Source organism: Dicentrarchus labrax, unplaced genomic scaffold, assembly GCF_905237075.1.
Source record: "Dicentrarchus labrax unplaced genomic scaffold, dlabrax2021, whole genome shotgun sequence".
In the NCBI taxonomy this organism is placed as follows: domain Eukaryota; kingdom Metazoa; phylum Chordata; class Actinopteri; family Moronidae; genus Dicentrarchus; species Dicentrarchus labrax.
Genome location: NW_026136706.1, coordinates 1,048,805 through 1,073,513, shown reverse-complemented (window position 1 = coordinate 1,073,513; position 24,709 = coordinate 1,048,805). Strand labels below are relative to the sequence as shown.

The window sequence follows — 24,709 nt, the reverse complement described above, 5'->3', positions numbered from 1 at the left end:
TGTGTGTGTGTGTGTGTGTGTGTGTGTGTGTTTGTGTGCGGTGGTTGGTGCGCTGGCATCTGCCTTGATTTTCAAGTTAGAAGTGGCCTTTTGATAAAGCTGAAATGGCATGTATGTTTGCAACAAAACATTCTTTACATTTATGAGAAAAATAAAATCTAAATAAACCTTAAACGCTGAAAAAGTATTATTTTCCTGAAGAAAACAATGTATAGACTCAAAATAGAAGTGTGCTGTAGTGTCTGTGATGTTGGAACCCTGTAAAAACATAGTGACCAGGTTTCATTGCTGTCAACATCTTTCTATTTTGCTCTCTGTCTGTATCATGGATGAAGAAAGAACTGCAAGTCTGTGTGTCTGTTCAATCCATTCTTCCTCTGTTTGTAAAACACTGGAGGCTAAAACACACTGCAGCTGAATGGCACTTTTAAAAACTGCTGTCCCTATTATTTTCTATGTATAACCCCCACACCGGCAGCTACTAGACATGTGTGGGCACCTGTGGTTTTTTTAATAATTTTTTTTTCCCATTGCAAGACAAAATACACAGGGAAATACAGGGAAAACAAAGCAATAAATGGACAGCGCAAATAATAAGAAAAAATAAGTGCAAGTGCGAATTTGTTTTCGGTGTTGTGTTTAAGTGGTGTGTGTGTGTGTGCATGCACGCATAAGGTGGATAACATCCCCACAGCAGTTATTGATAAAACCATCACCACCACTGATAACAATAAGAATCAATAATAATATAAGGGAGGGTCTGCCACAGCCACTAGCAGCAAAGCAGGGTTTGGCTGAACTGGGTCAGGTATGCTATGTTAACAATATTAGAATTACCTTTTTGAGATTATCACTAACATCTAGGTACATATACAGGTATATCAGGCAGAAAGTGAACATTAGGTTTCGAAGATGGCGGCGCATACACATGCAGCGGCTCCTCTCTCTCCCGTCAGATCGGTGTTTTTATGTTTTTTGTGTTGTGCACCTACGTGCATCTGTTCGTCATCGGCGCGTCCATTAAACCTAAGGCGCACATACTCCTGTGAGTTTCTGCTCGCCATTGGCAGAACCAAATTCACGGACATAAACCCAGTGGACGCGGAAGGGCTACGTGACTCCGGTCTGCTCCAGAGGCCTGCTCTACCACCGACCTGCTCTACCAGCCTCCCCAGCCCACAGTGGAGGTACCACAGGCGGTGTATGAGGAAGCAGAAGAGGGGAAAGCACGGAGGTATCCAGGCTAGGCTAGCAGCTAGCCCTCACCGGCCGGCTATCCCTACCATCACACTGGCCAATGTACGAACTCCATCAGCACATCAGTGACCAGCAGACAGCCCACCCAGATGGCTTCCTCATTCTGGCTGGGGATTTCAACCACGCAAACCCCACGGACACATCAACTTTCCCACACGAGGAAACAATATCCTGGACAATGTCTACACCACACACAGAGGTGCCTACAAAGCCCGTCCCCCCCCCCCCACCTCGGGGCCTCAGACCACACCACTGTTATGCTAATGTCAGCATAAAGGCCACTGGTTAAAGTCACCAAACCAGCTACAAAGCAGATACGCGTGTGGCCTTAAGGGTCTTCAGAGGCACTCCAGGACTGCTTCTCCACCACCGACTGGAGCATGTTCAGACAGGCAGCCACCTACAACAACACCACAGACCTCCAGGAGTACACAGAGACCGTCACTTCCTACATGAGGAAGTGCATGGACGATGTCACGGTCACCAGAACCATCTCCATTCGGGCCAACCAGAAGCCATGGCTGACAGGGGAAGTCCACAGGCTCCTGAAGGCTCGAAACACTGCCTTCAAAGCTGGCGACGAGGTGGGCCTGAGGACAGCCAGGGCCAACCTGTCACGAGGCATCAGAAAGGCCAAGAGGCAGTACTCCAGGAGGATCGCTGACCGCTTCAATGACAGCAGAGACACCAGGAACCTGTGGCGAGGGATGGCACCATTGAGAGTATATAGACAAGCTGCATCACCGTGTGGTACGGCGCCTGCACCGTGTCCTGCCGCAAGACTTTGCAGCGCATCGTGAGAGCAGCTGAGAGGATCATTGGTGTCCCCCCCCCCTCCCCCCCCCCTGGACGTTTATAACACCTGCATCACCAGCAAAGCCATCAGGATTGCAGGTGACCCCACCCACCCATCTCACAGCCTCTTCAGCCTGCTCGATGATGACGGTGTAGAAGTGCAACATCATCGTCTTTGGCAGGTTGAACAGAGGAGGAAAATTGCTTAACTCTGCTTGAATCTGTTTAAGTCTTTTGTAAGGGTAGCCATCAAACTGGAAATCTCCAGGGTCTCCCTTCGGATTGGCACGTCCTAAAAGCAGAGAATTCGGGCTGATGTACTCTACACAGTCTTCTCTGCTTTGAGTTCTTGCACCGATGAGTCTCTCATTTGCAAGGTTGGCTGCCATGAAGAGAAAAGTTTGGAATTCTCCCCATGTGAAAACACCATCTCCACCAAGGTTGCTCAACGCCTGCTTCACTACTTTGACAGCTGCCTCTGCTGCACCATTCCTATGGGGAGAGTCTGCAGGGTGGATCTTCCACGACCATTCTGTACCACGCTTGGCAGCTGTGTCTTCAAGTTCAGACTTGTTTAGTCGGTCAAGGAATTTGTGAAGCTTTTCTAGAGCAGGTCTGGCTCCCACAAAGTTAGTGCCAGGGTCTGACCAGAGTTTCCTGGGGTGTCCTCTCAGTGAAGTGAACCTTTGATAGGCTAGCAGGAATCCTTCAGATGACAGGTCACTCACCACTTCAGTGTGTATGGCTCGGGAAGCCATGCAGCAGAAGACTATTCCCCATACTCTGAGTATAGTTCTCTTCTTGACCTCATCTTTCACTTCATAAGGGCCGAACAGGTCCATGGTGGTGAATTCAAAAGGTGCAGCTGGGCCTGTTGGCTCTAGAGGCAGGTCAGCCATGATTTGTTGACACTGTTTTGCCTTGTTTTTCCTGCAGAACACACAGCTGTCAATCATTTTCTTGGCAAGTCTACGGCCTTTTATTACCCAGGCTTTCTTCCTCATCCGGAGAAGGGCTCCTGCCTTCCTTTGCTTTGTGGGATTTTTGTGCCAGCAATGTAGACACCCATGCTTCAAATGGTAAAACTTGCACTGCTGTCTTATCTTCGTTGAACGTCTGAATTCTGCCTCCACAAACTAGCAGTCCAGAGTTCACATCTTTGTATACTGCCAGTCTTCTTAGAGTTGTGTCTGAAAAAGCTGTACCTTCTTGAGCTGCGAGGAAGAGGTCTTTGAGTGCATCTTCATGTTCTTTGACAGTCAGCACAGCTTGCTTGGGTGATGTTACCTCCCACTTTGACAGTTTAGGCACTTCCTCTTCAGCCACTGCTTGGCAGCTCGAGAAACCCAGGCAATGACTCACCAGTTTGGACAGGCTACTGAATCTTCTTACTTCCACAAGATATTTAACCCAGCCAGTGGGCTTCCTTCTTAGAAGAAGAGTTGGGTTTCCACAGGTTTTTCCTCTTGAGTTTCACTCTTTGGACTTTCCTGAGTGGCTTGCAGGTCTTCTTTCCTCTGACTCCTTCTTGCTTGAGCTCTTGTTATTGCACCTGAGAATGCCTTCCTCTGGAGCTTGTTTACACTCTCCCTGGCATGAGCTGCAACCTCTCCAGCTGATTTTATAGGCCACTCCTCCACTGGCCACTTCAGGAACTCTGGTCCATTTTGCCAAGTGGAATTCTCCTTCAAATCTTCAGGAGCGCCCCCTCTTGTTATGATGTCAGCTATGTTCAGATCTCCACGGATCCACCACCAGTCTTGCACTGGTCCAGCCTTCTGGATTCCACCCACTCTATTTGCAAAGAAGGTTTTATACCCATAACTGTCTCTTTGAATGGCTCCCAAGACCGTTTGACTGTCAAGTAGATGGAACCATCTCACGATCTTCATTCAAGCATGCTTTTCCACATACTTCCTGATCCTGGCTGCGAAGACAGCACCACAGATCTCAGCTTTTACAGCTTCTCCCTTCTGATCCAGGGGTGTCAGCTTGGCTTTTAATTCAACGAATCGAATTTCAGTGCCTTGACTTGTCTCCCATCTTAAGTACATCACAGCTCCATAGGTTTTGTCACTTCCATCAGAGAATGTGATGCCCCAAGGTTTCCCTTTCCAGCCAGCTGGTGTGAGGCTCCTGTGGAATTTCACCTGTCCAAGCTGCACATATTCTTCAAAAAGCTGTATGGCTTCTTCTCAGAGGCGTTCTGAGAGAGGTTGGTCCCAGGTTTCTTGGGTTAGTTTCCCGCCCCCTCCCTCCTGGAATGCTTTTCTAACAAGAATTGCTCCCTTCTGTTTGGCAGGTGTAACTAAGCCTCAGCCTCAGCTGTCCTCTGACCTGGTCTGTGGTGATGTGAGGCGGGGATTGTGTTGAAGTGGGGCAGGAGGAGGGTGGTGTTGTGGTGTCAGGGGGGAGGTGTGTAGAGGGAAGAAGGAGAGATGGCTGCAATGAGGAGGAGGGGGGTGTTGTGGTGTCAGGGGGGAGGTGTGTAGAGGGAAGGAGGAGAGATGGCTGCGGTGAGGGTGGGGGGGACAAGGGCTTGTTAAACCTGTAGAAGTCATTCAGCTTGTTCGCCCTTTCCATTGTCCCCCCTGTAGCTCTGGTCTTTGTGTTGTGACCTGTGATGGTCCTCACACCTTCCCAGACCTCCCTCATGTTGTTCTCCCTCAGCTTCTGCTCCACCTTTATCCTTTAAGGCCAGGACACACCAACCCGATGGCCGACCGTCGGCAGAAAAGCAGTCGGACTGATCAGTCAGCTCCCGTGTCCCCGAATCGGTCAAAAAAGCGGCGCCGACTGGAGCATACATTCTGTGCGTGCGCGAGGCGTAATATGTCCCCATAACAGCAGGCGGCGCTAATCTGTGTTGTCGCCCAAAAAAAAAGAAAACCGGAAATGATGATCACTCTAGACCTAGTAAACACAGAGCATGCTGTCGTCAGTCATTGTTAGTCATAGAGTGTTGATAGTAGTCAAGAAGGATCATTATTGTCATTACTTGCTGAACGAAAAATACGATGGCTAATAATGACAAGATACTGGCGTTGGCATAGTATGTTTACCATCGTCACTTCTGGTTTTCTTGTGCACTCACTGATTCACTAGTCAAGGGCTAGCACTCCACCAGTCAGATTGGTCATTGAGGCCGACAGCCACTGGCCGATTCTACATGTGGAATCAGCCAAAATGAACGCCAACTCTGACTGACGACGGCACGGGACACACCGAACCGACTCAAGTCACTGACCTCGCCCGACTGTCCGACGATATCCGACAGCCGGGATTCGGGTTGCTGTGCTGCCTTCATGGCCTCCCTGTCCCTGCTCCTGAAGGCAGCCTTCTTCTTGTTGAGGACAGCCTTGACTTCCCGCATTACCCATGGCTTGTTATTAGGGTAGCAGCGGACAGTTTTGACAGGGGAGACCACGTCAGCGCAGAAGTTCAGGTACTCCGTCAGACAGTGTGTCATCCCCTCTATGTCCTCATCATGCGGGTTGATGAGCACATCCCATTGTCACCGGCTTTTTTTGGACCAGGGTGTACAGTAGCTGTAGGTGAACCAGGTTGGGATCAGACTTCCCCAGTGGGGGGAGGGGAGTCACTCTGTATGCATCCCTCACATTAGCATACAGGAGATCAATTGTCCTGTTGTTTCTAGTAGGACAGTCTACAACCTCGTGAAAAACAGCCAAAGTAGAATCCAAAGTTGCATGATTAAAGTCCCCAGAGATGATCATAAATGCCTCAGGGTGCTGTGTCTGCAACATTGCTGTGACTTCAGGCCTCCAGAGTTGATGAGGTTCGTAGTAGAATCTATTTTTGTGAAAAGTTTTGGTGAAAAGTTTAATGAGATCCTTCGAGGGTGAAGCAATCCAATAAAAACTTTCCACAGACTCAAACAACAAATTTTCTGAATTTTTAAGGTGCATTTCAAGGTCAGGTAGCTTTGAATGAGTTGTCAATGTTGTTGGGGTAATCATTATAATAAGACTTTTTTTCATTCTTTTTTAATTATTATTCAAATAATCTGTTTGTGTAATCTGTTTCATTATTTTACATTTATTTTAGACAACAATAATGGATTACACGTTAAATGTAACATATATAACTCTTAGTGGACATGTAGAAGTGCATAAATACAGATATCTTTATTTTTTGGTTTTGTTTACAGTATACATTTTAATAATCTGCAGTAATTCTACAGTTCTGTACCTTATCTGTATCCACAAAAACCTCCACGAGCCTATGTACATTTTCATTGCAGCTTTGCTACTGAACTGTGTTTTTTACAGCACTTCTATTTACCCAAAGCTTCTGATAGATGTTTTATCTGAAAAACAGATCATATCATATCCAGTCTGTCTCTTTCAATTTTTCATGTTTTACTCCATTGGTAGTTCAGAGTTCCCACTGTTGGCAGCAATGTCCTATGACAGGTATGTGTCTATATGTAAACCTCTGCAATATCCAACTATCATGACAAAAACTACAGTGAGTATTTTCCTGGTTTTATCTTGGCTTGTGCCTGCTTGTCATATTGCAATCCCAGCAATACTGAGTGCTGAAACTAAACTGTGTAACTTTACTTTAAAAGCAATATTTTGTAACAATGCAATTTACAGACTCCAGTGTGTACAATCAAGAGTAATTACTATACAGGGTGTGGTTGCTTTATTAAATCTTGCAATTTTTCCTATGCTCTTCATAATTTTTACATACACAAGGATACTTATGATATCCTATCGAAGTTGTAGAGAAGTCAGGAAAAAAGCAGCAGAGACCTGTTTACCCCATTTGTTAGTTTTAATCAGTTTCTCCTGTTTGAGTGCATATGATATCGCTATAGCTCGGGTGGAATCAAATCTTCCAAAAACGGCACGATTAATAATGATGTTACAAATAGTTTTGTATCATCCTTTGTTTAACCCACTTATATATGGCCTCAAAATGAAAGAAATTTCTAAACACCTCAAAAGGTTGTTCCGTCCAGCCAAAATCATTTGATGTAAAAACAGTGATTTATAAGGTAAAGTCATTTCTTCTGAAATAATCATGCAGACAGGTGAATTCTTGGAGTATTAATGCACGCATCTTTTTCCATTACAGACTCTCCACAGGTCCAGTGTATAACATTTAGGAGGAATTATTGTCAGAAATATAATATTATATGAATATATAATATTTATAGGTATGTTTTCATTAGTGTATAATTAACTGAAAATACAAATTTTCCTTGCCTTAGACAGAGCTGTTTTTATCTACACAGGGAAGGCCATGTTGAACCGCAATGTGACTACAGTAGCTCGTAATGGATAAACCAAACACTGGCTCTGGACAGGGCCTTTCACCTTTTTTGCGAGCCACTGTAGTTTCTCCGACAGAAGTGGTACTGAGTTAGTTGTAATCTGTTGTAACTTCATTGCTAGATAACCCTACATCCTACACACTGGTCCCTCAACAGTAAAGAGACTCTTGTTGCTCTGTTTGTAATGGAAACAGCAAAAAGTGTGCTGAGCTTGAACAATATAAAGGCTAATTAATTTGGTGTAATTATTCATAATTTTATTTGCTGTCATGAATTTAGTTATCAAAATTAGACACTGGTTACAAGTATTGACATTGATCATTGGCTCTGAATGTCTTGCTAAAATTAAATGTTGGATTTCAGCTATATAAACTATTAAAGCCCATGCCTAACGTGTAAAGACAACACTGACAGTGTGTACAGTACAGTACTGTATTCTAATAATGCTTATTATTCATTTAATTTTTTTTAACAATGATATTTGCTGCTCTCTGTTTTTGGTCTTCCACGGCTGCACAAGCTGACTCAGGAGAAAATCATTATTTGTCACGTCAAGCTGTGACTTTAGATTTGGTGTGCTGGAACAAACAGGGAAAGTGTGTGTGTGTGTGTGTGCGTGTGTGTGCGTGTGTGTGTGTGTGTGTGTGTGTGTGTGTGTGTGCGCGGTGGTTGGTGCGCTGGCATCTGCCTTGATTTTCAAGTTAGAAGTGGCCTTTTGATAAAGCTGAAATGGCATGTATGTTTGCAACAAAACATTCTTTACATTTATGAGAAAAATAAAATCTAAATAAACCTTAAACGCTGAAAAAGTATTATTTTCCTGAAGAAAACAATGTATAGACTCAAAATAGAAGTGTGCTGTAGTGTCTGTGATGTTGGAACCCTGTAAAAACATAGTGACCAGGTTTCATTGCTGTCAACATCTTTCTATTTTGCTCTCTGTCTGTATCATGGACGAAGAAAGAGCCGCAAGTCTGTGTGTCTGTTCAATCCATTCTCACTATCAATTTGTAAAACACTGGAGGCTAAAACACACTGCAGCTGAATGGCAAGTTTCAAAACTGCCCATAACCCCCACACCGGCAGCTACTAGACATGTGTGGGCACCTGTGGTTTTTTTAATAATTTTTTTTTTCCATTGCAAGACAAAATACACAGGGAAATACAGGGAAAACAAAACAATAAATGGACAGGACAATTAATAAGAAAAAATAAGTGCAAAGTGACATTTGTTTTCAATGTTGTGTTTAAGTGGTGTGTGTGTGCATGCACGCATAAGGTGGACAACATCCCCAAAGCAGTTATTAATAAAACAATCACCACCACTGATAACAATAAGAATCGATAATAATATAAGGGAGGGTCTGCCACAGCCACTAGCAGCGATGCAGGGTTGGGCTGAACTGGGTCAGGTATGCTATGTTAACAATATTAGAATTACCTTTTTGAGATTATCACTAACATCTAGGTACATATACAGGTATATCAGGCAGAAAGTGAACATTTTGTCCTCAAAGTTGATCCATCACAATGTGGCCCTTGTCAGAGCATCTCCAAACCTGCAGCTCTTATGGGGTGTTCCCGGTCTGCAGAGGTCAGTATCTATCAAAAGTGGTCCAAGGAAGGAACAGAACCAGAGACAGGGTCATGGGGTCCATGAGGGAGACTGGTGAGGGAGGCCACCAAGACACCTACGACCACTCTGAAGGAGTTAAAAGCTTCAGTGGCTCAGATGGGAGAGACTGTACATACAACTGTTGCCTGGGTTCTTCACCAGTCGAAGCTGTATAGGAGAGTGGCAAAGAGAAAGCCACTGTTGAAAAAAGCTCATATGAAATCTCGCCTGGAATTCGCCCAAAGGCATGTGCTAGACTCCAAGGTCAATTGGAAGAAGGTTCTTTGGTCTGATGAGACAAAAATTTAGCATTTTGGCCATCAGACTAGATGCTGTGTATGGCGAACACCAAACACTGCACATCACCACAAACACACCATCTCCACCGTGAAGCATGGTGGTGGCAGCAGCAGCAGCATCATGCTCTGGGGCCCTGGAAGGCTTGTAAAGGTAGAGGGGAACATGAATGCAGAAAATTATCGCCAAATCCTGGAGGATAATCTGACTCAGTCTGCAAGAGAACTACAACTTGGGGGAAGATTTATTTTCCAGCAAGACAACGACCCCAAGCATACAGCAAAAGCTACACAGAAATGGTTCAAAGACAACAAGGTGAATGTTCTGGGGTGGCCAAGTCAAAGCCCAGATCTCAATCCAATCGAGAATTTGTGGCTGGACTTGAAAAGAGCTGTTCACGCCCGATCCGAGCAACCTGACAGAGCTTGAGCTGTTTTGCAAGGAAGAATGGAGAAAAATAGCAGTGTCCAGATGTGCCAGCCTGATTGAAACATATCCACACAGACTCAGTGCTGTAATTGCAGCCAAAGGTGCATCTACTAAATACTGACCTGAAGGGGGTGAATATTTATGCAATCATCTTCTTTACCTTTATATTTTTTTAATTAATTGACATTAGTTTGTAAAAATCTGTCTTCCCTTTGCTATTAAAGAGGTATTTCCTTTTTCAAATTCTTGTTAAAAAAGCCAAATTATATTGACCATGATTTCATGTATAAAAGAAACAAAAGCATGAAACATCCAAGGGGGTGAATACTTTTTATAGGCATTGTACCTAGCAGAGTTTCTTGAAGAGTGCTCTATAAATTAAATGTATTATTATTATTATTATTATTATTATTATTATTTTATTATTATGATTATAGTTGGAAAGATTGTGTAAACATTGCTGTGACTTCAGGCCTCCAGAGTTGATGAGGTTCTTTACGGATTAGAATCTATTTTGGTGAAAAGTTTAATGAGATCCTTGGAGGGTGAAGCAATCCAATAAAAACTTTCCACAGACTCAAACAGTTCATTTTCTGAATTTTCAAGGTCAGGTACCTTTGAATGAGTTGTCAGTGTTGTTGGGGTAATCATTACAATAATACTTTTTAAAATTATTTTTGAATTATTATTCAAATAATCTGTTTGTGTAATCTGTTTTATTATTTTACATTTATTTTAGACAACATTAATGGATTACACGTTAAATGTGACATATATAACTCTTAGTGGGCTTGTAGAAGTGCACAAATACAGATATCTTTATTTTTTGGTTTTGTTCACAGTATACATTTTAATAATTTGCAGTAATTCTACAGTTGTGTACCTTATCTATATCCACAAAAACCTCCACGAGCCTATGTACATTTTCATTGCAGCTTTGCTAGTGAACTGTGTTTTTTACAGCACTTCTATTTACCCAAAGCTTCTGATAGATGTTTTATCTGAAAAACAGATCATATCATATCCAGCCTGTCTCTGTCAATTTTTCATGTTTTACTCCATTGGCAGTTCAGAGTTCTTACTGTTGGCAGCCATGTCCTATGACAGGTATGTGTCTATATGTAAACCTCTGCAATATCCAACTATCATGACAAAAACCACAGTGAGTATTTTCCTGGTTTTATCTTGGCTTGTGCCTGCTTGTCATATTGCAATCCCAGCAATACTGAGTGCTGAAACTAAACTGTGTAACTTTACTTTAAAAGCAATATTTTGTAACAATGCAATTTATAGACTCCAGTGTGTACAATCAAGAGTAATTACTATACAGGGTGTGGTTGCTTTATTAAATCTTACAATTTTCCCCATGCTCTTCATCATTTTTACATACACAAGGATACTTATAATATGCTATCGAAGTTGTAGAGAAGTCAGGAAAAAAGCAGCAGAGACCTGTTTACCCCATTTGTTAGTTTTAATCAGTTTCTCCTGTTTGAGTGCATATGATATCGCTATAGCTCGGGTGGAATCAAATCTTCCAAAAACGGCACGATTAATAATGATGTTACAAATAGTTTTGTATCATCCTAACCCACTTATATATGGCCTCAAAATGAAAGAAATTTCTAAACACCTCAAAAGGTTGTTCCGTCCAGCCAAAATCATTTGATGTAAAAACAGTGATTTATAAGGTACAGTCATTTCTTCTGAAATAATCATGCAGACAGGTGAATTCTTGGAGTATTTAATGCACGCACTTTTTTCCATTACAGACTCTCCACAGGTCCAGTGTATAACATTTAGGAGGAACTATTGTCAGAAATAGAATATAATATGAATATATAATATTTATAGGTATGTTTTCATTAGTGTATAATTAACTGAAAATACAAATTTTCCTTGCCTTAGACAGAGCTGTTTTTATCTACACAGGGAAGGCCATGTTGAACCGCAATGTGACTACAGTAGCTCGTAAAGGATAAACCAAACACTGGCTCTGGACAGGGCCTTTCACCTTTTTTGCGAGCCACTGTAGTTTCTCCGACAGAAGTGGTACTGAGTTAGTTGTAATCTGTTGTAACTTCATTGCTAGATAACCCTACATCCTACACACTGGTCCCTCAACAGTAAAGAGACTCTTGTTGCTCTGTTTGTAATGGAAACAGCAAAAAGTGTGCTGAGCTTGAACAATATAAAGGCTAATTAATTTGGTGTAATTATTCATAATTTTATTTGCTGCCATGAATTTAGTTATCAAAATTAGACACTGGTTACAAGTATTGACATTGATCATTGGCTCTGAATGTCTTGCTAAAATTAAATGTTGGATTTCAGCTATATAAACTATTAAAGCCCATGCCTAACGTGTAAAGACAACACTGACAGTGTGTACAGTACAGTACTGTATTCTAATAATGCTTATTATTCATTTAATTTTTTTTAACAATGATATTTGCTGCTCTCTGTTTTTGGTCTTCCACGGCTGCACAAGCTGACTCAGGAGAAAATCATTATTTGTCACGTCAAGCTGTGACTTTAGATTTGGTGTGCTGGAACAAACAGGGAAAGCAAGTGTGTGTGTGTGCGTGTGTGTGCGTGTGTGTGTGTGTGTGTGTGTGTGTGTGTGTGTGCGCGGTGGTTGGTGCGCTGGCATCTGCCTTGATTTTCAAGTTAGAAGTGGCCTTTTGATAAAGCTGAAATGGCATGTATGTTTGCAACAAAACATTCTTTACATTTATGAGAAAAATAAAATCTAAATAAACCTTAAACGCTGAAAAAGTATTATTTTCCTGAAGAAAACAATGTATAGACTCAAAATAGAAGTGTGCTGTAGTGTCTGTGATGTTGGAACCCTGTAAAAACATAGTGACCAGGTTTCATTGCTGTCAACATCTTTCTATTTTGCTCTCTGTCTGTATCATGGACGAAGAAAGAGCCGCAAGTCTGTGTGTCTGTTCAATCCATTCTCACTATCAATTTGTAAAACACTGGAGGCTAAAACACACTGCAGCTGAATGGCAAGTTTCAAAACTGCCCATAACCCCCCACACCGGCAGCTACTAGACATGTGTGGGCACCTGTGGTTTTTTTAATAATTTTTTTTTTTCCATTGCAAGACAAAATACACAGGGAAATACAGGGAAAACAAAACAATAAATGGACAGGACAATTAATAAGAAAAAATAAGTGCAAAGTGACATTTGTTTTCAATGTTGTGTTTAAGTGGTGTGTGTGTGCATGCACGCATAAGGTGGACAACATCCCCAAAGCAGTTATTAATAAAACAATCACCACCACTGATAACAATAAGAATCGATAATAATATAAGGGAGGGTCTGCCACAGCCACTAGCAGCGATGCAGGGTTGGGCTGAACTGGGTCAGGTATGCTATGTTAACAATATTAGAATTACCTTTTTGAGATTATCACTAACATCTAGGTACATATACAGGTATATCAGGCAGAAAGTGAACATTTTGTCCTCAAAGTTGATCCATCACAATGTGGCCCTTGTCAGAGCATCTCCAAACCTGCAGCTCTTATGGGGTGTTCCCGGTCTGCAGAGGTCAGTATCTATCAAAAGTGGTCCAAGGAAGGAACAGAACCAGAGACAGGGTCATGGGGTCCATGAGGGAGACTGGTGAGGGAGGCCACCAAGACACCTACGACCACTCTGAAGGAGTTAAAAGCTTCAGTGGCTCAGATGGGAGAGACTGTACATACAACTGTTGCCCTGATAGATATAACTGTGTGGAGAGACAGGTTATTGGCCGGTAGTTGGATGGGATGGGTCCCTATCTTAGGGTCCTTCAGGATTAGGACTGTCCTGCCCTGGGTTAGCCACTCTGGGTGGGACCCATCCCTTATCAGGTGGTTCATCTGTGCTGCTAGGCGTTCATTGGGGTGCTGTTAGCTTCTTCAGCCAGTAGGCATGGATCATATCGGGGCCTGGTGCTGTCCAGCTCTTCATCTTTGACACTCTTTCTTGGATGTCTGCCATTGAGATGGTTACTGGTTCTTGTTCTGGGAGGTTGCTGTGGTCTGCTCTTAGGCCCACTAGCCATTGGGCATCTGGGTTGTGTGATGCCTCTTTTTCCCATATGGCCTTCCAGTATTCTTCCACCTCAGCTCTTGGTGGGTCTGGCCTGTTGTTATTTCCTCCCTGCCACTGAGAGTACACCTTGGCTGGTTCAGTGGAGAAAAACTTGTTTATTCTACTGGCCTCTGCCTCCTTGGTGTATCTCTTCAACCGGGTGGCCAGTGCTGTTAGTCTTTGTTTGGCAGTTTCGAGTGCTTCAGGTATGGAGAGCTTGGTGTATTTGCTGGGTGCCCCTTTAGTAACTGCTTGACTATCCAGCTGATTATTTATATATATATATATATATCTCTTATGCCACTGGAGCACGAGAGAGAGCATCTGCTACTATGTTATCTCTCCCCTTAATGTGTCTAACAACTAAGATGTAAGACTGAAGAAATAGCATCCACTGCATTAACCTACGATTTGGACACTGTAGCAAACAAAGAAAGGTCAAAGGGTTATGGTCCGTATACACCACCAATGACCCATTTCCAGAACCGACAAACTTTGAAATGTTGAAGGGCTCAGATGAGAGCCAGCGCTTCCTTCTCTATTGTGGAATAGTTAAGCTGATACGAATTAAACTTAAAAGTACTAACAGACAGGTCTATCAACCCCTTCCCTCTCCTGCAACAAAACGGCACCTGCTCCAACAAGACTTTCATCAACTTCTTTATTTTCTTAATTTAATTCAGTTCAATTTTATTTGTATAGCGCCAATTCATAACAGAAGTTATCTCAGGACACTTTTCAAATAGAGCAGGTCTTGACCGAACTCTTTAAAACATTAATTACAGAGACCCAACAGTACCACCATGAGCAAGCACTTGGAGACAAGGGCAAGGAAAAACTGCCTGTTAAAAGGCAGAAACCTAGGACAGATCCTCCGGCTCTAGGTGGGTGGTCGTCTGTCTCGACCAGTTGGGGTGAGAGAGAGAGAGAGGGAGAGAGAGAGAGAGAGCGAGAGACAGACAGACGCACAGCAACAACAGTATTGGCAATGGCAGTCAAGCAGGACCATGGCAGGAGGCTCCACCAGGATCCATGAGAACCTGCGAGACGAGAAAGCACAAGAACTCCGGGGAAGAAGTGAAGTTAGTAACATGCATTAATGGAACATGAATGAGTGCAGAAAGAGAGAGGAAGGGAGGAGCTCAGTGCACCATGGGAAATCCCGATAGTCTAGGCCTATAGCAGCATAACTAAGGGATGGTTCAGGACTCACCTGATCCAGCCCTAACTATAAGCTTTATCAAAGAGGAATGTCTTAAGCCTACTCTTGAATGTGGTGAGGGTGTCTGCCTCCAGAACCACAACTGGAAGCTGGTTCCACAGGAGAGGAGCTTGGTAACTGAAGGCTCTGGCTCCTGTTCTACTTTTAGAGACTATAGGAACCACAAGTAGCCCAGCATTCAGAGAACGTAGTGTTCTAGAGGGGTAATAGGGTACTATGAGCTCTTTAAGATATGAAGGGGCCTGACCATGAAGAGCTTTATAGGTGGGGAGGAGGATTTTAAATTCAATTCTACATTTTACAGGGAGCCAATGCAGAGAAGCTAGTATAGGAGAGATGTGATCTCTTTTTCTAGTTCCTGTCAGTACTCGTGCTGCAGCGTTCTGAATTAATTGGAGCGTTTTAATGGACTTATTGGGGCAACCTGATAATAAAGAGTTGCAGTAATCCAGCCTTGAAGTAACAAATGCATGGATTAGTTTTTCTGCATCTGTCTGTGATAGGATGTGTCTAATTTTTCTAATATTACGTAAATGAAAGAAGGCGGTCCTAGAGGTCTGCTTTATGTGGGAGTTAAATGACAAATCCTGATCAAAGATAACTCCAAGATTCCTGACAGTGGTGCTAGAGGCCAAGGTAATGTCATCTAGAGTGACTATATCTTTAGACAATGAGTCTAAGGTTTTTGGGGCCAAGAACAAGAATTTCGAGTTTAACATCAGAAAATTACAGGTCATCCAGGATTTTATGTCCGTAAGACATGTTTGTAATTTAGATAATTGATTAATTTCATTGGGTTTGATTGATAGATATAACTGCGTATCATCTGCATAACAGTGAAAGTTAATGGAGTGATTCCTAATAATGTTGCCTAAAGGGAGCATATATAAAGTAAATAGTATTGGTCCAAGTACAGAACCTTGTGGAACTCCATGACTAACTTTAGTATTTATGGAGGATTCATCGTTAACATGTACAAACTGAGAGCGATCTGATAAATATGACTTAAACCAGCTTAGGGCGGTTCCTTTAATGCCAATTTGATGCTCAAGTCTCTGTAAAAGAATATCATGGTCAATGGTGTCAAATGCAGCACTAAGATCTCATAATACAAGTACAGAGACAAGTCCATTGTCAGAAGCAGTCAGAAGGTCATTATTAACTTTAACCAGAGCTGTCTCTGTGGTATGATGAACTCTAAATCCTGACTGAAAATCCTCAAATAAACTATTGTTATGTAAAAAGTCACACAACTCTTTGGCGACTACTTTCTCCAGAATCTTAGAGAGGAAGGGGAGGTTAGAAATCGGTCTATAGTTGGCTAAAACCCCTGGGTCAAGAGTGGACTTTTTAAGAAGGGGTTTAATTACAGCTACTTTAAAGGACTGTGGTACATATCCTGATAATAAAGAAAGATTAATCATATCCAGTAAAGAAGTGCCAATTAAGGGAACAACTTCTTTAAGCAGCCTAGTTGGGATCGGGTCTAATAGACAGGTTGATGGCTTCGATGAAGAAATGATTGAAGTTAACTGATGAAGATCGAAAGCAGAAAAACAGTCTAAATATATATCTAAGTTTACATTGACAGACGTCCCTGAACTTGGAGAGCCACTGATAACTGTTGATGGCAGTTGGTGATTAATTTTTTCTCTAATAGTAATAATTTTATTATAGAAGAAGCTCATGAAGTCATTGCTACTTAAGTTTATGGGGATATGTGGCTCAATAGAGCTGTGGCTCTCTGTCAGCTTGGCTACAGTGCTGAAGAGGAACCTAGGGTTATTCTTATTTTCTTCTATTAGTGCTGAGTAATAGGCTCCTCTGGCATTACGGAGGGCCTTTCTATAGGTTTTAAGATTATCTTGCCAAATTGAGTGATATTCTGATAATTTGGAAGAGCGCCATTTCCTTTCAGATTTCCTAGCTATTTGTTTTAACTGGCGGGTTTGGTGGTTGTACCAAGGTGCAAGTCTCCTATGTTTTAATAATTTCCTTTTTATAGGAGCGATAGAGTCTAATGTTGATCGTAGTGAGCCTGTAGCACTATCGACATTATTATCAATTTCAGAGGGACTAAAGTCATTATAGGACTCTGTTATATTCAGACATGGCATTGAATTAAACACTGAAGGAATCTCCTCCTTAAATTTAGCTACAGCACTGTCAGATAGACATCTGCTGTAGGAAGTTTTGCCTAATGGCTTATAATCTAATAGTATGAATTCAAAAGTTATTAAATAATGGTCAGATAGGAATGGATTATGTGGGAAGACTATTAAATGTTCAATATCAATGCCATATGATAAAACAAGGTCAAGAGTGTGATTAAAACAATGAGTTGGTTTATTTACACTCTGACAGAAGCCAATTGAGTCTATTAATGATATAAATGCATTACTAAGGCTGTCATTGTTAACATCCACATGAATATTAAAATCACCTACAATAATTACTTTATCTGATTTAAGGACTAAACTTGATAGAAACTCTGAGAATTCAGATATAAAATCAGAGTACAGTCCAGGAGCGCGGTACACTATAACAAATAGAACTGGCTGCAGTGTTTTCCAGTTTGGGTAAGAAAGACTAAGAACAAGGCTTTCAAATGAATTATAATTTAGTTTAGGGTCCATTAAAACGCTCGAATCATATATGGCTGCCACTCCACCTCCTCGGCCTGTGCCTCGAGGAATGTGAGTATTAATATGACTGGGGGGGTGGATTCATTTAGGCTAACATACTCCTCGTGGGACAACCAGGTCTCAGTAAGACAAAGTAAATCAATATCATAATCTGATATTAATTCATTCACTAAAACAGCTTTAGAGGACAGAGACCTGATATTTAACAGCCCACATTTCATTCTCTTATTTTGTGCTACTGAGGAGTTGGTTTTAATTTTAATTAGATTTTTATGTTGAACTCCTCTTGTTTTTATTTCTTTAAATAATTTAGGTGGTCGGGGGACAGACACAGTCTCTATGGAGTTTTGGGTGGGTGACTGTTCTAAAGAAAGAGCAGAGAAGTGTGTAAGACAGCAGCTCTGCTTCCTGGTCCCAACTCTGGACTGTCAGGTTTCAGAAATAAACTTTGCCATATTTCTAGATAAGAGAGCCGCTCCATCCAAAGTGGGATGGATGCCGTCTCTCCTAATCAGACCAGGTTTTCCCCAAAAAGGCTTCCAGTTATCAATGAAGCCCACATCGTTTGCTGGACACCACCTCGACAGCCAGCGGTGGAATGACGACATGCGGCTATACATGTCATCACTGGTCACATTGGGCAGGGGTCCAGAGAAAACTACGGAGCCCGACATTGTCTTGTCATAATTACGTTTAAATGTTAAGCGGGTAAATAACCGCTGTAACGAGTAAAACAAATTTAGATTTAGCGTTCACTGACAGAGCTACAGCACCAAACAGTGTACACAGAGCAGGAAGTGAACCGGAAATGAGTCAGTACGCTTACCGTAGCACGTCACCAGGAATTGCACGTCACCAGCAGACATGTGTGAGCCTTGCCCTTTAACAAATTTGTCAAAGGTGCAACAACAGTTGAGAAATTTTTACAGAACGCTCGATAGCAACCTACAAGACCCAAGAATCGCATCAACTCCTTCTTGGTAGCGGGCACGGGGTACTGCATGACAGCGTCAACTTTAGCCTCTATTGGACGAACCTGTCCCTGGCCAACCACCCGACCGAGGTACGTCACTATCACTTTAGCAAACTCACACTTCGCAAGATTTATTGTCAAGTGCGCGCCAGGCAACCAAACAGAGCACCAATACGTTGAATGTGATCATCCCATGTATTACTGAAAATAACATCAAGATAAACAGAACACCCCTTAAGACCGGATACCACCATATTCATAAGGCGTTGAAATGTTGCGGGCGCATTACGCAGGCCAAAACACATGACTGTATATTCGTACAGTCCGAAAGGTGTTACAAATGCAGAAATTTCACGAGTATGCGCTGTCAAAGGAACTTGCCAGTATCCTTTTAACAAATCAAATTTACTAACAAATGTGGCTGAACCAACCTGGTCAATACAATCCTCCATTCGAGGTAAAGGATAGGAATCAGCCTTGGTGACTTCATTCAAAACAGACGGTTCAAAAAAAAATCTTGAACTGTTCCAAACTGTCTCAAACTTTTACAATTTTTTCCAAAAAGTCTCAAACTGTTCAAAATTTTCCCAAACGGTCTCCAATACTCCCAAACTGTTCTAAAAGGTTCCAAACTGTTCCAAATGTTTCCAAACTCTCAATTCAAACTCAGCTCTCCCAACTCAACTTCAGTTCTCCAAATTCAAACACGCGACTTCAACAGCGGACACTGTACTTTCCAATGACCCACAACATGGCAGTAATTACAAGCCCTGGCACCATCGGCTCCTGTGTAGGAGGATGTACTAGCATGCGATGGAACAGACTTCGGGAAACTGGTTACCAGTGCGAGAATTGCCACCATTATCTCCACTTTTCCATTCAACTCCAGAGCGCCCATCTGCAAAACTACCTTTATGTGTCAACACAAATTCGTCTGCCAACTCAGCCGCTCTAAGCGCAGTGGGGGGCTTCTGCTCATTAACATATGTTGCAATGCGTTGAGGGATTGCGTTTTTAAATTGTTCGAAGACAATCAACTCAAAGTCTGTCAAACGAATCCACTCCTGTAGAAGAACACCAATGGTTAAAATGAGACAGTAAATCAAGGACAAACTCTACTTTAGTTTGCTTATCCCCCTTGACCCAACTTAAATTTTTGGCGATATGCCTCAGGAACCAACTCATGCACATTTAACACAGTTGATTTTACTGTAGCATAGTCCAAACTCACATAACGCAGAATATGCCTCTTGAGCCCTCCCCGTAAGAACGCACTGAAGCATCAGTACCCTATCAGAATCTGGCCATTTTTTAGCATCTGCTACCCGTTTAAATAAAATGAAGAAAGTATCAGGGTCACGCTCGTTAAACTTCGGCACCAAACGCAAATTAGCCCCAACATCAATACCACAAGACGAATATGCAGAGGAAGACTGGTCCCCCATACCCGACTCAGCTAGAGAAAGTTTACCCTCCATGATCATCGTTAATTTGGACTGTTCTAGTTCCAATTTCATTTTCTCAGTGTGTTGCAGAATTTTCTCCAACTCAAGTTGCTTCTCCATGTCAACTTGTAACCGTACTCTCTCTTGCCTATACTGCAAAATCAACAACTCTTTCTGCTGCTCGAATGTCAACCCAGCCGCAGGCACAACAATTGGCACTGGTGCTGGTCCTACAAAATCTGGACCCAACTCTCCTTTAACCAAAACACCTTTTTCATACAATGAAGACAAAACCATGGCTATAATCTCCCCCTTATTTTTCTTAACATCAACACTAAAGCCATAGTGGTCAGTGATCTGTATTAACTGCTCCTTATTACAGCTTTTTACAAACAACTCTGTAGGTGCATTCACAAACTCTAACACGGAAGCCATAGTAGTTTACAGGTACTTACCAGAATGCACTGTGTTAACCAACCAAACAAGTGTGAGGTGAAAGTTAACCCTTAGAGTATTTCCCCCTAACTTGCCTAAACAAAACACCAAATTAAAAACCAGCAGGCAGCTGGATCTAATTATTTACTCAGCATGTCATTAAATCTGTGCGCCAAATTTATTTAACCAAATAATCTAACCAAAAAGACTAAAAGACGAGCCCTCAATTTGTCACACCCTGGCTCTTAAGGCATGACAAATATGAGAGATACACCACTTTAAAGAAAAACAAAAAGTAAGTTATTGAACAAAAAGTCAAATTAAGAACTGAACATCTAAATACTTTAAATATAGAGTGTGTATACTAGGTTAGTCAGTAGTGTAAGGTGTGCATGAGGGAGAATGTGTGTTTATGTAGTAAAGTGTACAAAACAATATAAGATAAATATAAGAACAAGTTAGGACAACTCAAACAATACCAACCAGTAGCAGCAGAGAGCTAAAATGGGCAACAGGGCCTTGATTATATAGCCCGGGAGCACCGGGACCAGGTGTTCCCAGTTGGCACCAATTAACCCCCAGTCAACACCACAATCTGACCTGGCTCAAACAAACACCAAACACTCAGTGACACCAGGGGGCACCACTGTATGAATTTAAAAGTTATTAAATAATGGTCAGATAGGAAAGGATTATGTGGGAAGACTATTAAATGTTCAATATCAATGCCATATGATAGAACAAGGTCAAGAGTGAGATTAAAACAATGAGTTGGTTTATTTACACTCTGACAGAAGCCAATTGAGTCTATGAATGAGATAAATGCGTTACTTTAGTGGCTCAAATGGGAGAGACTGTACATACAACTGTTGCCTGGGTTCTTCACCAGTCGAAGCTGTATAGGAGAGTGGCAAAGAGAAAGCCACTGTTGAAAAAAGCTCATATGAAATCTCGCCTGGAATTCGCCCAAAGGCATGTGCTAGACTCCAAGGTCAATTGGAAGAAGGTTCTTTGGTCTGATGAGACAAAAAATTTGCATTTTGGCCATCAGACTAGATGCTGTGTATGGCGAACACCAAACACTGCACATCACCACAAACACACCATCTCCACCGTGAAGCATGGTGGTGGCAGCAGCAGCAGCATCATGCTCTGGGGCCCTGGAAGGCTTGTAAAGGTAGAGGGGAACATGAATGCAGAAAATTATCGCCAAATCCTGGAGGATAATCTGACTCAGTCTGCAAGAGAACTACAACTTGGGGGGAAGATTTATTTTCCAGCAAGACAACGACCCCAAGCATACAGCAAAAGCTACACAGAAATGGTTCAAAGACAACAAGGTGAATGTTCTGGGGTGGCCAAGTCAAAGCCCAGATCTCAATCCAATCGAGAATTTGTGGCTGGACTTGAAAAGAGCTGTTCACGCCCGATCCGAGCAACCTGACAGAGCTTGAGCTGTTTTGCAAGGAAGAATGGAGAAAAATAGCAGTGTCCAGATGTGCCAGCCTGATTGAAACGTATCCACACAGACTCAGTGCTGTAATTGCAGCCAAAGGTGCATCTACTAAATACTGACCTGAAGGGGGTGAATATTTATGCAATCATCTTCTTTACCTTTATATTTTTTTAATTAATTGACATTAGTTTGTAAAAATCTGTCTTCCCTTTGCTATTAAAGAGGTATTTTTTTTTTCAAATTCTTGTTAAAAAAGCCAAATTATATTGACCATGATTTCATGTATAAAAGAAACAAAAGCATGAAACATCCAAGGGGGTGAATACTTTTTATAGGCATTGTACCTAGCAGAGTTTCTTGAAGAGTGCTCTATAAATTAAATGTATTATTATTATTATTATTATTATTTTATTATTATGATTATAGTTGGAAAGATTGTGTAAACATTGCTGTGACTTCAGGCCTCCAGAGTCGATGAGGTTCTTTACGGATTAGAATCTATTTTGGTGAAAAGTTTAATGAGATCCTTGGAGGGTGAAGCAATCCAATAAAAACTTTCCACAGACTCAAACAGTTCATTTTCTGAATTTTCAAGGTCAGGTAGCTTTGAATGAGTTGTCAGTGTTGTTGGGGTAATCATTACAATAATACTTTTTAAAATTATTTTTGAATTATTATTCAAATAATCTGTTTGTGTAATCTGTTTTATTATTTTACATTTATTTTAGACAACATTAATGGATTACACGTTAAATGTGACATATATAACTCTTAGTGGGCTTGTAGAAGTGCACAAATACAGATATCTTTATTTTTTGGTTTTGTTCACAGTATACATTTTAATAATTTGCAGTAATTCTACAGTTGTGTACCTTATCTATATCCACAAAAACCTCCACGAGCCTATGTACATTTTCATTGCAGCTTTGCTAGTGAACTGTGTTTTTTACAGCACTTCTATTTACCCAAAGCTTCTGATAGATGTTTTATCTGAAAAACAGATCATATCATATCCAGCCTGTCTCTGTCAATTTTTCATGTTTTACTCCATTGGCAGTTCAGAGTTCTTACTGTTGGCAGCCATGTCCTATGACAGGTATGTGTCTATATGTAAACCTCTGCAATATCCAACTATCATGACAAAAACCACAGTGAGTATTTTCCTGGTTTTATCTTGGCTTGTGCCTGCTTGTCATATTGCAATCCCAGCAATACTGAGTGCTGAAACTAAACTGTGTAACTTTACTTTAAAAGCAATATTTTGTAACAATGCAATTTATAGACTCCAGTGTGTACAATCAAGAGTAATTACTATACAGGGTGTGGTTGCTTTATTAAATCTTACAATTTTCCCCATGCTCTTCATCATTTTTACATACACAAGGATACTTATAATATGCTATCGAAGTTGTAGAGAAGTCAGGAAAAAAGCAGCAGAGACCTGTTTACCCCATTTGTTAGTTTTAATCAGTTTCTCCTGTTTGAGTGCATATGATATCGCTATAGCTCGGGTGGAATCAAATCTTCCAAAAACGGCACGATTAATAATGATGTTACAAATAGTTTTGTATCATCCTAACCCACTTATATATGGCCTCAAAATGAAAGAAATTTCTAAACACCTCAAAAGGTTGTTCCGTCCAGCCAAAATCATTTGATGTAAAAACAGTGATTTATAAGGTACAGTCATTTCTTCTGAAATAATCATGCAGACAGGTGAATTCTTGGAGTATTTAATGCACGCACTTTTTTCCATTACAGACTCTCCACAGGTCCAGTGTATAACATTTAGGAGGAACTATTGTCAGAAATAGAATATAATATGAATATATAATATTTATAGGTATGTTTTCATTAGTGTATAATTAACTGAAAATACAAATTTTCCTTGCCTTAGACAGAGCTGTTTTTATCTACACAGGGAAGGCCATGTTGAACCGCAATGTGACTACAGTAGCTCGTAAAGGATAAACCAAACACTGGCTCTGGACAGGGCCTTTCACCTTTTTTGCGAGCCACTGTAGTTTCTCCGACAGAAGTGGTACTGAGTTAGTTGTAATCTGTTGTAACTTCATTGCTAGATAACCCTACATCCTACACACTGGTCCCTCAACAGTAAAGAGACTCTTGTTGCTCTGTTTGTAATGGAAACAGCAAAAAGTGTGCTGAGCTTGAACAATATAAAGGCTAATTAATTTGGTGTAATTATTCATAATTTTATTTGCTGCCATGAATTTAGTTATCAAAATTAGACACTGGTTACAAGTATTGACATTGATCATTGGCTCTGAATGTCTTGCTAAAATTAAATGTTGGATTTCAGCTATATAAACTATTAAAGCCCATGACTAACGTGTAAAGACAACACTGACAGTGTGTACAGTACAGTACTGTATTCTAATAATGCTTATTATTCATTTAATTTTTTTAACAATGATATTTGCTGCTCTCTGTTTTTGGTCTTCCACGGCTGCACAAGCTGACTCAGGAGAAAATCATTATTTGTCACGTCAAGCTGTGACTTTAGATTTGGTGTGCTGGAACAAACAGGGAAAGCAAGTGTGTGTGTGTGCGTGTGTGTGCGTGTGTGTGTGTGTGTGTGTGCGCGGTGGTTGGTGCGCTGGCATCTGCCTTGATTTTCAAGTTAGAAGTGGCCTTTTGATAAAGCTGAAATGGCATGTATGTTTGCAACAAAACATTCTTTACATTTATGAGAAAAATAAAATCTAAATAAACCTTAAA

General features: G+C 41.3%; 4 protein-coding genes and 2 long non-coding RNA genes across 11 annotated transcripts in view; 4 read left to right on the top strand and 2 right to left on the bottom strand.

The window, feature by feature from the left end:
• The window catches only part of LOC127365093 (uncharacterized), a 12,448-nt gene extending 896 nt beyond the window's left edge, over nucleotides 1-11,552 (bottom strand). Inside the window, exon 1 of the long non-coding RNA XR_007885113.1 lies at nucleotides 11,456-11,552. This is a non-coding gene — a long non-coding RNA (uncharacterized LOC127365093). The remainder of the gene's footprint in view (nucleotides 1-11,455) is intronic.
• The window catches only part of LOC127365057 (olfactory receptor 6N2-like), a 259,826-nt gene that overhangs the window by 177,860 nt on the left and 57,257 nt on the right, over nucleotides 1-24,709 (top strand). The gene's annotated exons all lie outside the window — the stretch shown is intronic.
• Nucleotides 1-24,709, top strand: part of LOC127365067 (olfactory receptor 13C2-like) — a 28,879-nt gene extending 4,170 nt beyond the window's left edge. The window contains exon 2 of one of the 4 annotated variants that reach the window (XR_007885087.1): nucleotides 24,528-24,709. Coding sequence is in view for 1 of the 4 variants with exons in the window: in XM_051402798.1 (XP_051258758.1) it covers nucleotides 11,332-11,367 (36 nt within the window). In the remaining 3 variants the exon portion in view is untranslated. Of the gene's footprint in view, nucleotides 1-7,421; nucleotides 8,157-11,331; nucleotides 12,467-24,527 lie in introns of those variants that run through there. The other 3 variants (XR_007885088.1, XR_007885089.1, XM_051402798.1) reach the window with 3 other exon arrangements.
• Nucleotides 426-8,914, bottom strand: LOC127365099 (uncharacterized). The gene is made up of 2 exons (XR_007885122.1): nucleotides 8,465-8,914; nucleotides 426-499 (listed from the first exon to the last, which is right to left on the bottom strand). It is a non-coding gene; the product is annotated as an uncharacterized LOC127365099 (long non-coding RNA).
• Nucleotides 4,595-24,709, top strand: LOC127365069 (olfactory receptor 13C2-like). 2 transcript variants are annotated; one of them, XM_051402801.1, is made up of 2 exons: nucleotides 4,595-7,114; nucleotides 23,684-24,709. In XM_051402801.1, exon 1 carries the CDS (start codon nucleotides 6,130-6,132, stop codon nucleotides 7,054-7,056), a length of 927 nt encoding a protein of 308 aa, XP_051258761.1. In that variant the 5' UTR covers nucleotides 4,595-6,129; the 3' UTR covers nucleotides 7,057-7,114; nucleotides 23,684-24,709. The 2 variants fall into 2 exon arrangements, with proteins under 2 accessions (XP_051258761.1, XP_051258760.1); XM_051402800.1 differs by lacking the exon at nucleotides 23,684-24,709 and adding an exon at nucleotides 11,426-12,466.
• Nucleotides 22,545-24,709, top strand: LOC127365077 (olfactory receptor 4B1-like). Its single transcript, XM_051402809.1, has one exon. It carries the CDS (start codon nucleotides 22,705-22,707, stop codon nucleotides 23,623-23,625), a length of 921 nt encoding a protein of 306 aa, XP_051258769.1. The 5' UTR covers nucleotides 22,545-22,704; the 3' UTR covers nucleotides 23,626-24,709.